The sequence below is a fragment of the Pleurodeles waltl genome, chromosome 7, assembly GCF_031143425.1.
Source record: "Pleurodeles waltl isolate 20211129_DDA chromosome 7, aPleWal1.hap1.20221129, whole genome shotgun sequence".
In the NCBI taxonomy this organism is placed as follows: Eukaryota; Metazoa; Chordata; class Amphibia; order Caudata; family Salamandridae; genus Pleurodeles; species Pleurodeles waltl.
This window is the reverse complement of record NC_090446.1, coordinates 250,115,959-250,132,307: the sequence shown is the minus strand read 5'-3', so window position 1 is coordinate 250,132,307 and position 16,349 is coordinate 250,115,959. Positions and strand designations below refer to the sequence as shown.

At 38.9% G+C, this 16,349-nt stretch overlaps 1 protein-coding gene across 1 annotated transcript in view; it reads left to right on the top strand.

The window, feature by feature from the left end:
• DOK5 (docking protein 5) overlaps nt 1-16,349 on the top strand; it is a 606,295-nt gene that overhangs the window by 214,889 nt on the left and 375,057 nt on the right. Inside the window, exon 2 of the mRNA XM_069201974.1 lies at nt 14,245-14,352. Coding sequence (XP_069058075.1) covers nt 14,245-14,352 — 108 coding nt within the window. The remainder of the gene's footprint in view (nt 1-14,244; nt 14,353-16,349) is intronic.

Below are 16,349 nucleotides of genomic sequence, written 5' to 3'. Positions count from 1 at the left end.
TTGCACAATTCATACAGGGGGTTTATATTCCATTTATACTGTGCTTAATTTGAAAAAGAACAAGGGCCAGGGCCCAAACTTTTCTTGAGAAGCCCATGGCTAGCGCTTTCAAGGACGGTGTGCCGAATACCAGGGCTAAGTGGTCCTGATTCCATCTCATGCCTCTTTAATTCTCCACCGTACACTCCCTGCCTCTTTATTTCACTCTTGAAGATTATTTTCATCTCAGCTTTTACCCTTAGTCATGATTTTCAATCTGTCTCTTCCTTTCTTTCCCTCTTTAGTTTGTTTTCCCTCTGTCTTACTATAAATCAAAGTTATTTTGAGAAGAAATAAGCGTTGTCTCCACAAATGAGCGCTGAGGATCTCACCTGTAACTACTCGGTGAAATTAAGCACTGCGTGCATAAGCACATTCAAGTGACTATTGCCCTAATTCGAATGTGTAATGTTGAGACCCGCATACTCAGGGCTTGTCAGGCATAAGCAGAAAGATTCAAAACAGATGAAAGTAAAATGTTTGCTCGCTGTCTCTCACGTATCTTTCTCTCGTTATATGGCTCGGCTAAGCGCCATATAAAAGAAAAATGCATCACTCAGTTACCTCGTACATAACAGCAAAATGCTTCCCATAAAAGCATCCCTGCAATTTCAGCACTTAAAATCGAGCACTTCCAGAATGTAGCAGCCTTCGCATGTACAAACACCACAATACAATGTAAACCCTACTACAATTCTAGCACCACTTTGGCATTATAAATTTGATATTGGTTCGATTGTACTAGATCATGCAACCATCCTGCACACCGTACTGGGCAAAGAGCTATGCCACCTAGCCCAACTGGGACACTTATCCTGGGTAATGCTATTGCTTTTAGTTGTATCAAAATATCGATGCCCAGTGTCAAACAATTATTGTTGCTACTGATTACAGCTGTCAATTTAGCATGAGAGGATGTGTTGGTACATTTTATGACACACTGACATACTGTTTACAACTTTTGTTCTTTGTGTTACCTTATCCAATTGTTAAGTGATGTGACAAGTGTTTGCTACATCATTATATATAGCTGCTTGGAATATTGTAACGTTTAAGATTATTAGCATAGTATATGTATGGAATAAGAATAATGGTCATGATTTTCCCATACTGATGTCTAAAATAATTAAAATATATTACTATTATTAGTAATTTCGGTAGGCAAAATGAATAAATGATATTCATAATTAAATCAGATATAAACAGATGACAAACGGGAATGTAATACTGGAGTCCTAGAATTATGTTTATTCTAGGCGTCCAAGAGGACTGGCATATGTGAAATGACTAGTAGGAAGATTTTCAATTTTACTGAAATTTTCATCTGGCAGTGTGAGGGATAAGCTCCCTTGGTCACACGAGGTATGAGAAATATGTTACATTTTAAACCCACAATCATGAAGACAGAGGTTTCTCGATTAAATTTATTGTTTTCGCCATTGAGGCTATCACTTATGTGGTGAAAACCTGATGGATATTTGGCAAAGCCTTGGCAGATGGTGATAGTTCCACCAACAACTCTTGGAAATGGGATTATGCCTCGTAATTAAGGGTACATTGTCATTAATCACAAGTCAAGTCTTCCTAACTTGATGGGCAGGAGTAGTTCACAGCAGTTTAGGGTCTTTTTTAAAAACTTTTGTTGAATTTCCACAACTGTTTACATGTACGGAAATAATATATGGAGTTGAGTCTAGAAGATGAAGCAATGGGTCAGAAATCCCACGTTGAGCAATAGCCTTCCATCTTTTGTGTCAAAAGTAGCATTCCCCTACAGCAGATCAGGAGGTAGAGTCAGTGGTGTCTCCACATGGGGGGCATCCTAGTGAAGGGAGCCCCTACATATGTTAGTTCATCCTGTAGCTCTGTAGACAAGGATAATGGTGCTTGAACTGTGTATCCATTAATGGCTTCTGCATTAAGCTAAATTCCTTATCTGAAGTTTAAGTGAAACAGGTTTTGAAAATGAGCCATCGTAAGACCACAATACCCTTCCACTTGTAAAAAACGGACAATATAACTACAGACCCTCGGCAATGAATGTGTTGAATTAATCTAACTGTTAAAAAGGAACAAGTCAAATAAGGTATGGCTTTAGAAGGATTGGTACTATGGCTGACATGATGGTTTGTAGAATTGGCCAGCTCTGCAACGACCGTACGTCTGTAAGGGTCTTAAAATATTCACAAGAATGAGGAAGTATTGAATGTTTTTATAGTAAGGGAGAAGAGAGAAAATGTGAAGAATCAGCTCATTTACCAAAGAAGTACAGTTCCTGCAGTGTCGGTTCATCATACTCCCTTGTCAGGTGATGTCTTATAATTAAATGATAGACACAGCAGAGCTGGTCCACTGTAGTCCCTCTTCGATGATGTCTTGCAATTCACTGACAGTTGTAGCAGAGCCCGCCCACCATACTCCCTCCTCAAGTGATACCTTGTAATTAAATGAAAGTTACAGTAGAACCCCTGCGCTGTACTCCTTCCTCGATGTTGTATTGTAATCGAATGGCAGTAGCAGCAAATCCGTTCCACCATACTCCCTCCTCAGATGGTGTCTTGTAATTGATTTACAGTTGCAACAGGGCCCTCTACCATACTCCCTCTTCATGTGTTGTCTTTGAACTAGATTACAGTTGCATCAGAGCCGGACCACCATACTCCCACCAAAGGTGATGTCTTACAAGTAAATGATCGATGCTGCAGAGAGTACCACACTGGCAGATACAGATTCTGGTATAAGGGTTAAATATTCAAATGAGCTGCCAAGGATATACCTTAAGGTGCTATGAGCAACATGGCAGGGTTACACCCACTTCGGATCCCAGGAAAGGGGCTTCTTATTAGAAATTTGGGCTCTAAATAGACATAAGGCCAATTGTCTTATGAACATCAAATGTGACAATTAATTGTTTCCTGCAGGTTTGTATGGCAGTGTGTTATTTTTGTATGATCTGGGGTGTTTTATTTCCTTATTAGAGGTGCGTTCTGACATCACATGGGCCTCAAATAAAATTTAAAAAAAACACTAGTTACTTATTTTAACTTATTGCATGTGAGGCCCATTTGAGTCCTCCGCTGGTAGTCCTAAAGCGCCCTTTCCATAATCTCACACGCAGCATAAGGCAGCCGAGCAAACAAAAAAGCGGCCACTCGGTCAGAAGAAAAGCCACAAGTTTTGGTTCCAGTCAAGATAGCAAATGGAGCATGAAGAGGCTCGGCGAGGAGAGGCACAGTGGTCAGAAAATGAAAAAACAAAACATGCACGGCAAGGCAGCACAAAGGGCAGAGGGTGCACATGGCAGAGTGAAGAGAAGGGAAGGCCCTTTCAGGAGACACCAGTGCAAGGTGCACACAGCAATGAAGCAAAACAAGGCAGATATCAGGACTGCCACCTATCAATACCATGGAACAACATGTGACAAGTGGGTTAATTGCAGAGACATTACAATCCATATGGGTGTTCAGTGCCCTTATAAATGTGCTCATCCCCAATTCCTCTGTACAGGAAGTGCAGAATTATTAGGCAAATGAGTATTTTGACCACATCATCCTCTTTATGCATGTTGTCTTACTCCAAGCTGTATAGGCTCGAAAGCCTACTACCAATTAAGCATATTAGGTGATGTGCATCTCTGTAATGAGAAGGGGTGTGGTCTAATGACATCAACACCCTATATCAGGTGTGCATAATTATTAGGCAACTTCCTTTCCTTTGGCAAAATGGGTCAAAAGAAGGACTTGACAGGCTCAGAAAAGTAAAAAATAGTGAGATATCTTGCAGAGGGATGCAGCACTCTTAAAATTGCAAAGCTTCTGAAGCGTGATCATCGAACAATCAAGCGTTTCATTCAAAATAGTCAACAGGGTCGCAAGAAGCGTGTGGAAAAACCAAGGCGCAAAATAACTGCCCATGAACTGAGAAAAGTCAAGCGTGCAGCTGCCACGATGCCACTTGCCACCAGTTTGGCCATATTTCAGAGCTGCAACATCACTGGAGTGCCCAAAAGCACAAGGTGTGCAATACTCAGAGACATGGCCAAGGTAAGAAAGGCTGAAAGACGACCACCACTGAACAAGACACACAAGCTGAAACGTCAAGACTGGGCCAAGAAATATCTCAAGACTGATTTTTCTAAGGTTTTATGGACTGATGAAATGAGAGTGAGTCTTGATGGGCCAGATGGATGGGCCTGTGGCTGGATTGGTAAAGGGCAGAGAGCTCCTGTCCGACTCAGACGCCAGCAAGGTGGAGGTGGAGTACTGGTTTGGGCTGGTATCATCAAAGATGAGCTTGTGGGGCCTTTTCGGGTTGAGGATGGAGTCAAGCTCAACTCCCAGTCCTACTGCCAGTTCCTGGAAGACACCTTCTTCAAGCAGTGGTACAGGAAGAAGTCTGCATCCTTCAAGAAAAACATGGTTTTCATGCAGGACAATGCTCCATCACACGCGTCCAAGTACTCCACAGCGTGGCTGGCAAGAAAGGGTATAACAGAAGGAAATCTAATGACATGGCCTCCTTGTTCACCTGATCTGAACCCCATTGAGAACCTGTGGTCCATCATCAAATGTGAGATTTACAAGGAGGGAAAACAGTACACCTCTCTGAACAGTGTCTGGGAGGCTGTGGTTGCTGCTGCACGCAATGTTGATGGTGAACAGATCAAAATACTGACAGAATCCATGGATGGCAGGCTTTTGAGTGTCCTTGCAAAGAAAGGTGGCTATATTGGTCACTGATTTGTTTTTGTTTTGTTTTTGAATGTCAGAAATGTATATTTGTGAATGTTGAGATGTTATATTGGTTTCACTGGTAATAATAAATAATTGAAATGGGTATATATTTTTTTTTGTTAAGTTGCCTAATAATTATGCACAGTAATAGTCACCTGCACACACAGATATCCCCCTAACATAGCTAAAACTAAAAACAAACTAAAAACTACTTCCAAAAATATTCAGCTTTGATATTGATGAGTTTTTTGGGTTCATTGAGAACATGGTTGTTGTTCAATAATAAAATTAATCCTCAAAAATACAACTTGCCTAATAATTCTGCACTCCCTGTATGACCATAAACACCTCCGGAACTTGAACTATCCTTTCAGTACATAGAGGCAGTGCACGGCCCCATATAAAGGCTGCTGCTTAGAGCCATAATGGTCCTAGCATGCATTTTCTCTATTATTGCCGTTTGCTTGGGTCAATAACTCCAGGGCTGATAGGAGGTTTACGTAAAGCCTCCTACCTTAGGCTAATATCATTTACTCTCACTGGTGAATGTTGGTATTCTCTAGCTTCTCTGTGCATTTAATAATGATATTTCATCAAAAACCGTTACCTTGAGGACAGAGTGAACGACCAGGCCCATACTGAACGTTAATCCCACCGTTTAATATGCTAACGTAAACCTGCCTGTTCAGCACTGCCTGCCACGTGCCTACAGCACAACACTAAGACACTACACACATTAACAAACAATTAATTGACACTGTCAACATGAACTGTTATCTTTGGATAGAAGCTTTCGAAGAGTGCATTGGCCTAAAGACATTTTATTATCGTGACATTGTGAGGGGTTCTGTTGCTAGAAGGATTTAATTTCCTTGGAACCCAAAATATTGGAAACATTTGGGACAGATAGTCCTGAAACGCATGAGAGTAGATTTCTTTTTCTTACAGTTATACCTTTTTGCGTAATTTTCGCTTGCAGGAGAATGATTTTTGTAGACAATGTCTCGCAGAAATTGTGAAACTTTATTTGTGTCATGGCCTCAAGCGCAGTATGAGTAATTTTCTTCATGTGACCTTAGTGACTGTATTGTCAATCTATTGGCCAGTGATCCCACATGGTCTTTTTACGCAAGGGCACTTTGCACATGCAGTTTTCATGCAGACAACTGCTAAGGACTAATTCACATAATGTGAATACTTTCCACATAAATTATGCATTCTATGTGAAAAACATTGACATCCCACCTATTACCTAGCACTTATGCTGTATCCACCTGCCAACCTGTAAAACACACGTCCTTTTTCCCTTAATATTCTAAATAGTAAATATAACACTTCCACCTACCCTATATAAAGCATTCTAATGTCCTCTTGGACGATATCCATGCTACGAAAAAATCCATAAAATAGATACTAGTTACTAGCCAGGGTATTCAAGTTGCTAGATGTGAAAACAGTAAATTAGTTTTCTGTAAACATTGTCATATGTAAATAACATCCACACTTACGCATCTCCTACATCATCATTATTAGAATTTGTCACACTCGGTGGTACTGACTGATGACATTTCTGGTCCTGGCTCATAGCCTGCTTTGTCTTGAATTAGCACTGACTCAACACACATCTGATTGATGATGGGTGGTAAAAAGTCACGTGACGCTAATGCAGCTGCTGCTTAATATCCCGTCTCGTGCTTCGCAGCCAGAGCCACCAGGTCCGAACGAGTTTCCATTACGGCTTTCTTTGGATTGTGACAGAGGAGGAAAATAAATGATACCAGTCTGAAGAACGAAAAAAAGGGACACCGTTAAATAACAATAATGTAAACAGAAGTAAAACAAATGTTCTTTCCGTGTTGAAGAATGGATTAGAAACAGTTGCAAATGCATATACACATTTTATTCCAAACAGTGTAGCTTGTATTTTGTGGGTGTGTGAAAGGAATCATTTGCATTAATATCCTTATAATTTGCTGCTATCGTCTAGCTTTGTAAAGCAGGAATGCCTAAAAAAGATATTTATGACTTTTGTTTTGTGCATCATATGAAATAGTTATTCTTTTGACATATGAAGCTGTTACATTTACAAACTGTCGATATCTGAAGAAAGAAGCGCTGTGGTTTAGTGTTAGTGTGGGTTGTACTACTGTGGCAGAGTGGGTTGGTGATGAGGACTTCGCGAGTTCTCCATTACCTGTTGAAGAATCCCACCCCAGTAACTATCCTCCTGCAGTCTGCTCATCCCTCGATGTCCCTTTACTGATGAAATTGTAAAGGCCTTCCTTTATAATATCACTGATAACGTCCATGATAATGTTGTAGACATTCGTTTTAATTCTTCAGATAATCACTGTTTATTAATATTGTGTTTCCTATGAGGAACATTTTTTTTTATAATGAGCAGCTTTAGAGCTACCTTTTTTGTTGTTGCTGTAGATTGAGAAAATAGTTCACATCACATGTTTGCATTGGTATCGTATGTTACTTTATAATCACAAATGTATGAAGCTGTGGTAAAGGAAGAGTACAGCACACCCGTGATTAGCACTTTGAAAGTTTGTTGATGGGTGCTTCCCCTCTCAGTACTCATCCGCTAAAGGAACTTTTGCAGCGATTCGAAGGGGACATCTAATAAACGATATTGACGCACACAACAGAGCATAAAGTATCGACAGAAACGCAAATGTCCACTAAAAATCATCTTTACTCTTCATCATTATCACAAAACACACAACATTCAACGTTTTTCATTCCGATTTCAATTTAAATTTTCTTCAAGGCGAATCATGTCTGGATAGTGAATAATTTCTATAAAGTATATATTCAAGCATCTGTCTTGTTGTTCAAGTATCATGTGTTAATGATGCTGTATGCACAGCCTTGTTGGAGTTCAGGACTTAATTGACACTTGACTGTGTAATATATGTCTGTGTTGTGTGTGATAGTAGGTATGCTGCTGTAGGATAATAAGTGTTTCACTTTTTACAGCAGTTGTGTGGCATGTGATCGTGTTTTTTCCATGTTGAGATGGTGGGTGTGTTGTAGTACGAAATTGGATGTCTTTATTTCTGTTATTTCTTTTATGGTGATTTATAATTCTTGTCTTGCTCTATAACTAAATAATCTTGTATGTGCTTTAAAACAAAGTTCTTTCATCTAACACTGTAAGTGTGTTACGCTATGAAGGAGAGCTATATTTGTCAACTTTTGCTTACCCCATTAGTACATTGTGTAATTATAGGTAAACTTTGTGGTTTATTGTTTCCACCATTAACATAGTATGAGTTAGCATGCTACTTTACAAAGCATAGTTAGTAAATATAAATCTAGTTCACAATTTTCTAATGGAAAAGTAAAGAGAGTAGGTATAGTCCTGGATGATGTCAGCTGTGATCTCATAGGTTATGTAATCAAATATATTTGACATATTATTAATGATGTCACCAATGGTATTGTCTTACATGTTTTCAGTGATTTCATACATGAGCTCATAAGCAGTGCATAAAGGGGCCAAATGTATGGTTAGTTTACCTAGCTGTAACTGACTAATTTCAGTGATTTGAAGGTTTTGTTTTGCATTAACTGTTCTTCTTTTCCTATGAAATTATGAGATAAATAAAAAGTAATTTATAATTTTTGATTGGATGTTTCAACAATAATTTCAGTTTAACTCTGTTTTCACTGAATGTCTAAGGTTTTTTAAACACACATTAGCATGTATGATATATGTTCTGAGCATGACTAACTTAGGCTATCCACAACTGTCAAAATGGAGCTGTTATCTAGATTGAGGTGGAGGCTTTAATGGCATCTATAAAAAGTACCTAACAAGACATAGTAGGGATAGGAAATGGTTGCAACAAATCTTGGGGATGAGAGTGATCTACTTTGGCCACGTCCATACATGTGCCCACATACATCACAAGATTGTACTGTCAAATTCCCATTGCGAAGTCAGGTCGGTTGCAAAATTGACACTGAATGATAGTTCTTCTTATACCTGTGTGGCAGCACTAGGCCTTATGTGACACCACTGAAGTACAATGTTCTGTAATGAATTAGTTAATAAGAATACCTCTCTGTTTTGAAAGGGTAAACTGTGTATGATTGTTCTATCCTGACTTTCTTTTCTCCCAAGTTTCCATTTTATGGTAATGAAAATTTGCAAAGCACACACCAAAACGTTGTCTGAAGTTGTTACTCCTGTGACTTGCTGTGGATTTAGGATTGTTTGTAAGCAACATTTGCAAGCATTTTGTACTCACTTTTAGGTTCACTCTTTCTTGTCAAACAGACAAATCTGCAATGTTCAGCTCCTGATCTAAATGTAATTCTAGAAACAAACTCTGCAAGTAATAACATCCCTCTAAATAAACAGGATGACACTTAACAAACTGAGTGAATGAATTGCAGGTTGTGATAGTCGGTGAACACTGACACTGAGTGCTATGCTCCAAGGAGATCATGACGCCACTCATGGAAAGGATGCAAAGTAGCTGAAATCTCTTTCTCGGGTATGGTGTATTTTATTTCTGCTGCATTTAATTCAGATGCTATAAAGGACACTGGATGAAGTAGTCCATTTTCCTCGTGCCTAAACAGTACCCACAGCTGCATTTGAGGCATCTCCCTCTAAGATAAAAGGTAGGGAAGGATTAGGATGCGGTAATACAGGGGAAGTACTGAAAGCATTTTTTGGATATAGAAAGGCTTCTTCAGCATTCTTTGACTGAGCCTCTGTAGTATTTTCTTTAGTAGATGAATGATAGCTGCTATGAAATGAGAAAAATGATCTATGACTCAGAGACAGAAATTGACAAAACTCAGGAAACCCTCCATATATTTCACAGATTGCAGGGTAGGCCAATAGCTAAATGCTTCTACTTTTTAGTGCCATTTGCATACAAGTACATGATAAGCTCACTCTCAAACTTCCACTTATGTAACATGAAAGTCATATTACATTATTTTGCAGTGTGAATGATGTTTCTGTAAAACCAAAAGTACCATAGATACATATTGAATGACACAAGCCTCATCTAAAGAATAAATAATGATATAATCTATATAAACGATAACAAGTTTGTCCAGAAAGTCATCTAAAAGATCATTAAAAAATACTGCAATGCTGCACTGGATTTACATAGGCAAAAGACATCACACTGTATCATACAGCACTCTAATAGACCATATTCTGATTTGAAAGCCATCTTCTACTTGCCCCCTTTCCCAACCCTAACAAAATTATATGTCCCTGTAACGTCCAACTTGGTTGTTGAGAGCTCTATGATTGACATTGTGTACAATTCCCCATTTGCCTTTCACATAAAGTAGAAAAGGGACACCGTTGGAAATTAGAAAGGTCTAATGATGAACCCACTGGCCAAATATTTGTCAAGGTAAGCTCAAAGGTGAACATTCTGGAGGTGTGTAAGAGTGTATATCAGGCAATCTGGAATGTGTTGCACCGGAAACTAGATCAATTTGACAGATGTAACATAATTGAGGACAGAATATTTCTGCTTTACCTTCATTGAAAATGTCAGCATATCTTTCATAAACAGAAGGCAATGTCACTCCCTTTTCTGTGCAAAAACAACAGGTGATGGATGGAATGTGGAACAAATCAAACACTCACCCCAGTCACAGATCTGGGTTTAATCATCAGTTTGTTTGCTCTCCATGCCATTCCAGTTTGGACACAGCCATTTGCAAATGCCAAAACAGGGGTCCCTTGCTCAGTGTGACACTGGATTCAAGCTCGCTTGGCTGATGAGGGCTGATACCCAGAAACCGGTCCCAGGATGCTTGTTTCTGATCTTGGGAGGACGTGGCCTGACAGTTCAGGCTGGACTGTTTCCATGGGGAACAGGGTCAAGACTGATTTGCATATGGCTGGTTCCAAACTGGGGTGGCATGGTGAGCAAAAGAACAATGTACTAAACCCAGATCTGTCACTGTGGGTGAGTGTTGAAAAGTTTCAGAACTTTGTCCATCATTCTTTTGTGTTACTAAGACCATTCTTTGGTGTTGCTCAACTCGGCCAAAGTAGCCAGGGTATTCCCAGACGTGGGTCCCTTGCTCAATGTGCCACTCGATTAAATCTAGCATCGCTGATGAGGGGTGATACCCCAAAAGGGTCCCAGGATGGTTGTTTTCGGACCACGGAGAACCTGGCCTGGCAGGTTGGCCTGGACTGTTCCCATGGTGAACAGGGTTAAGACTGATTTGAATATGGCTGGGTCCAAACTGGGGTGGCATGGTGAGCAAAAGAACGATCTGTGACTGAGGCTGAGTGCTGAAATGTTTCATCACTTCAACCATCATTCTTTTTTGTTGCTAAAGATGCCTTTTTCTATGAACAAGGTTACTGCATGACTCTGATTACAGTTTGCACTAGGGATTTATGAATTGCTACTTTCCACAAAAGGATGAACTCAAAGTAAGTGTGTGAGTTGCCCATTTGATGGTGGATTTATACCCACTTAATCAAGGTATTCCCAGACTAAATACACATTGGGATGCAACAATATAAATTGAGTTTCCTTTACGTGCTCTTTACTCTACATTAAAAAAGAGGCTGTTGGTCAACATCCTGCAGCCATTTGCCTCTTTGACTCTGGAAGCATGAATCATTGGCTTGAAATATTGTTAATCACACCAATGTTCAACCACCAAAAATAATATTGTTTCACAGTTTTTCAATTTGCTGTTTCATGGCTTTCTCCCTCCTCTATTGGAATCAGGGCTGGACAGGCCATGTTTTCCACCAAGTATTTTTCTGGAGGGATGGAGCCCTAGGACAGTGGTTTTGAAAGCCAAGTACCACTCCTGATGCATCCGTCATTTTCCCCCACTCCCAAGGTTAACTGCAGCAGGAAAGGGGAGGCTTCAAGAGAAAGGGGGAGGGAAAGGTAGAGAGAAAGTGATCAAAATGGATTCCAAACTTTATGTTGACATGGCAGAATTTATACAATGCACAGCCATTTATATTACAATTACAGTTGTGAGAGTTGTATGAGCTTGGAAGTACGAGAGGTCAGTCTGAGAGTAAACATCATTGCAGCAATGTGATGTTGATCAAAAGCATTTCATCTGAAGTGAAGCTGACTTTGGTAACACTGTTAAGCAATTCATCTATGGAGGAAGGTCTTAGAATACCATAGTCTGCCCAAAACGAATTTTACTCTTAGGTGTTTCTTTTACACAAACAGGTACATAAAAGTAGTATATCATCGTGTGGTGCTAAAAACAGGTTACCAAGCAGTTACACTTGATTTACTTTGTTGCATTTAAACAGGCGCACACATATTTTGAGAAACACATTCACATACATGGACACATTTGGCACCCAGAAGAGCACATATTCATGGAACTAGGTATACACAAGTGAACAATCATAGTGACCCCATGCACATGAATACTGTGAAGCAAACCATCTTGCAAGGAAACCAATAGGCACCAGCAGTCATGTACTTTCATTCAATATAGAGACAGGGCCATGCACTCAGACACCTCTAAGAGGCACACACATGAAGGCACACAGACAGTCACAACGTACAGGCATACTAGCTCATATAGTCAGATTTATTTTCCTCACCTCTTATCCTACCTCTCTTTCTTCCCCTCCTTCCCTTCCCTGTCCCTTTTCCCTCTTCTCTCTGCCCCTCGGCTTTCTTTATCACTCTGCTAAAGAATAGTCAAAACTGTTAGTTTTGATGGTGCTTGTTTGAAGTGGCACAGAATCACATTTTTTACAGATGCAATTTCAATCTGTTTTTCACAAGTCAAAATTAAAAGAATTACATTTAATTTATAATGTGATCTTTCTGCTGATCATATAGGTTCAACCATGCATTTCTTCTGATATTTGTCTCCTGGAATTTCCTGTGGTCCGCTCTACTCATCGACTAAGGAGTACCATAGTAGTGACTCAGTCCCACCAAAATCTTTTACTTAAGATATTGATCCTGGTTGTTCCACACTGACTGATGACATTCGAGCATAACTAGAAATACCAAATGTACAGAAAAGATTACTTTAAAACTTGAAAGCCTCTCCTTACACAATCCCAAAGCTTTAAAAGTTTCAACGATAGAGGTAGCAAGTTGGAGAACCATGTATCTCACGACAAAGATACTTATGCCACACGAACGGGCAAACAGCAAGGTTGAGTGAACGAAATGTAGAACCTCGAAAAATAATGTGACCTCATGTCATAGGTGATCACCAGGGAGACAGTTCAAGTGAAATCCAGATTTGGCTCAATTTGTGTGAGGTACATATTTCTAGCCGCTGAGAGAGAAATATATTACAGAAGAGACGAAAGTCAATTTCCAAAATCTTACATATGACTAGCAAAACCATGTAATAGTCAATCCATAAGTAAACCAAGGCTCAGCTTAGTTGCTCCCTATTCACCACATTGTCACACACTTTTGCCCAGAATACTACTCAAAAGAAATAAAAAACACTCTGATGGGGTATGTGTCTTTACCACATTTTGGAGGTAGAAGTGAATTTGTAAGTGTGTTTGGTTGTATAGGCACTTGATTAGTGCCAACCTAGTGCAATCAACGTACAATAAGAGTTTATCTTAAAAAGGTACAATTCATAGTATGGGTTGAGAGTTGAGGGAAGATATTCAAAATGTTTGAATTTGGGGCAATTGCATTATCTAGGTTTCCTTCATTTTCGAAAGAGAAATTGCATGTTTGTACATCTGTAAGTGTAGAAGTAAATCTGCAGAACTTCCGATATAGTTGTTTAATTTGAGACTGTAAACACAATACTGCATTTTTACTGCATTCAAGCCAACTATACTCTTAAAGTTTTGGTTAAAATAATCATTTGCAAATTATATAGATAAAAAGGTATTTACAAACTTTTGAATACAACATATTTAAAGCTTGGTGAAACAAGAGCATGGACGTAATTTAGGGGTTGCGAGGTGTGACCCCTAGCTTGCCCCTTGAGACTACTGGCACTCCCTTTGGGACCACTGATATTAGAGGTGGCAACGTTCAGTTCCTGGAACACATGGGCGCAGCTCGTTCTAATAGACATGCTTTGCTGCTCCACTTCCTGGTTATCTGTCAATTGTTTTCCCCATAATTTTGGGCCGGACATACCTTTTTACTACTACAACCTATAGCTAAAGTGATTGAGATCCTATTGAATCCTAAGATGCATTTGCATTTAGATACTGTTACTAGTTCTGAATGAATGCTTCTGATTTCTTACAATTGGACAATCAGCTGAAATCAAAATGGGTAAGGGAAACTTAACTGTAGACTTGGCACTTTCCATAGGATACTATAACAAAAGTGCGTTGTTGTACAAAAAAAGTTATTAAAACAAAATCCTTCTAGGTTTTCGATCATAAAGCATAAACATCTACACAACACAATTTAAGATGTAAAAGACATGGATATTATTAAAGATGCCAAAGATGATTTTTTTCTGTTTCTAGATTTATCAGAGATGCTGGTTGGTTTTCAAGAAAGCATCAAGTAAAGGGCCAAAGAGACTGGAAAAGTTTTCAGATGAGCGGGCTGCCTACTTCAGGTGTTATCACAAGGTAAGAACAAGTTATAAAAAAAAAAATATTTCTTGTGCTGTGTGATGTTTCTAATTTGCAGAATATAAATTAACTTACAGCACAAATGTCTCTAATGAAGACGTTGGTGAGTGTCAAGCGTCCTTTTTTTATAACATTTTTGAAAAATATGACTCGGTTAATGTTATTTTGTGGAGTGTGGTCATGTAAATAGTTATTTTTATTTTCTATGTTTTTGATGTCTTTCATTGAACCATCTGCTAAAGAGAAGAGACAACAACTGAGAAACGATGCTGGCAAGCATTTTTTCGAGCTGATGAGTAATATTTATGGGGTTTCTTTACAAAAGTGGAAATAAAAGTAGATGGTGACTCTTTAATTTAAACTTGATCTGTAATAGACTGGTCTAGGGAGGAGTTCCATTGTCTCTTCCTCTTTGTATTTTCAGGCTAATGACCACCTTTAAAATATATAAGCCTTTACCAGCACTCAGAAACAGACTTGTCGTCTGTGACTGCTATCTAAATCTCTATTGACTTATCCAAGTCTTGCTACATTCTGAATATTGTATATTGATGTCAACTTTCGTACATCTGTTGATAAACTGTAATTTTTGTAACTAGATTCACTTCTCTAGTACTCTGTATTCACACACATTCCCACCTCCTCTTTTACTCTCCTTTTCTACACAATACACGCAAGCACAGTTCTTAAGGAGTTCTCTTTTACCAATGCAAAAGCTATGTAATTGATCAGGTCTCGAAATGTCTACATTAAGTGATGCCAGTATTGTCTTTTTGTGACTTTTTAAACTATGGTTTTACTGTTAGAATATTTTCATGTTTCTTTTGTAATGTGTATATTGTTGTGATTTTCAAGTAGTGTAACATATTGGCCCTGATTGATCAATCAATGTGGTTCCTATTACATAGGGGTTTCGCTATTTCAAAAGACTAATTACCTTGTAATCACATGCCAGCTGCAGGTGTTTATTGCAGTTAGGCTGCCGCCAAGTAGATCTCACAATCCCAGAACCTAAGTAACTCACACATTTTTTGAAAAAAATGCGGTACAAATAAGAATGTTGCACAACTTCCCCTACTCACAGAGATGCTGATTTCAAGTTTTGGTTTGTGTTCAACAATAGTCTCAGTAGAGCAGAGTAGACAACTTTGATTCTCAGAATATTTTTTCTGTTGCCTCCATACATGCTGCTGATGTGTAGCAAGCTTAGCAAAGGTACACATACTCAGTATTGTTGCACACTGTGATGACATAGCTATTTATAATCTTTTGTCCTTTTTGTCATTATTTGTGAGGACCTCATCTCAGGAGCCCCTTATGAAAGATCATTATAGGTGAGGTTCTATGCAATGTTTGCTTGTTTATTCTTTCAAACAAGTTTTCAAATCCAGGTCTGGTGGATTAATTCACTAATGATTCCATTACATAAGCCCTGTATTCACAGGTTCATAGTGGGTGCATTTAGATATTCTTTTGAGGTTGATAAAATGAATGACATTGAATTGCACATAGAATCATCTGTTACTGATCAAAGTTTTGATGAAACCTATTAGATTGAATGTGCACTCCACAAATACGTGTATTATGTCACATTTTTAAATGCTAGTATTGATGAGCCTCAAAACTGTCAAAGATGCAAAAACAGATGGATTAAGCACAGATGGCAACCCTACTTGCAAGTACCTAGAGCTTGATTAGCAATACCCTGGCTTCTTCCAATCCCTCTCAAACATCTGTTTCCGTGATTGTAATTACAAATGGAGCAAAGTTTATCCCGCCCAATAATTACAAGTTGCAATAAAAGCTACATTTCAGGATTCAGCTCTGGGAGGTCAAACATGCTGAAATTTAACAGTCCTGAAATACATGCAGATTTTGGAACAGAAAGCACCAAGATATGTATGTTGTTCCCTCTTTGGAAGCGGTACCTTGTCATTGGGGTAATTATCACACCCAAACTTTTTTTTTTTTAACTAGGTCTGATAACTATTGAG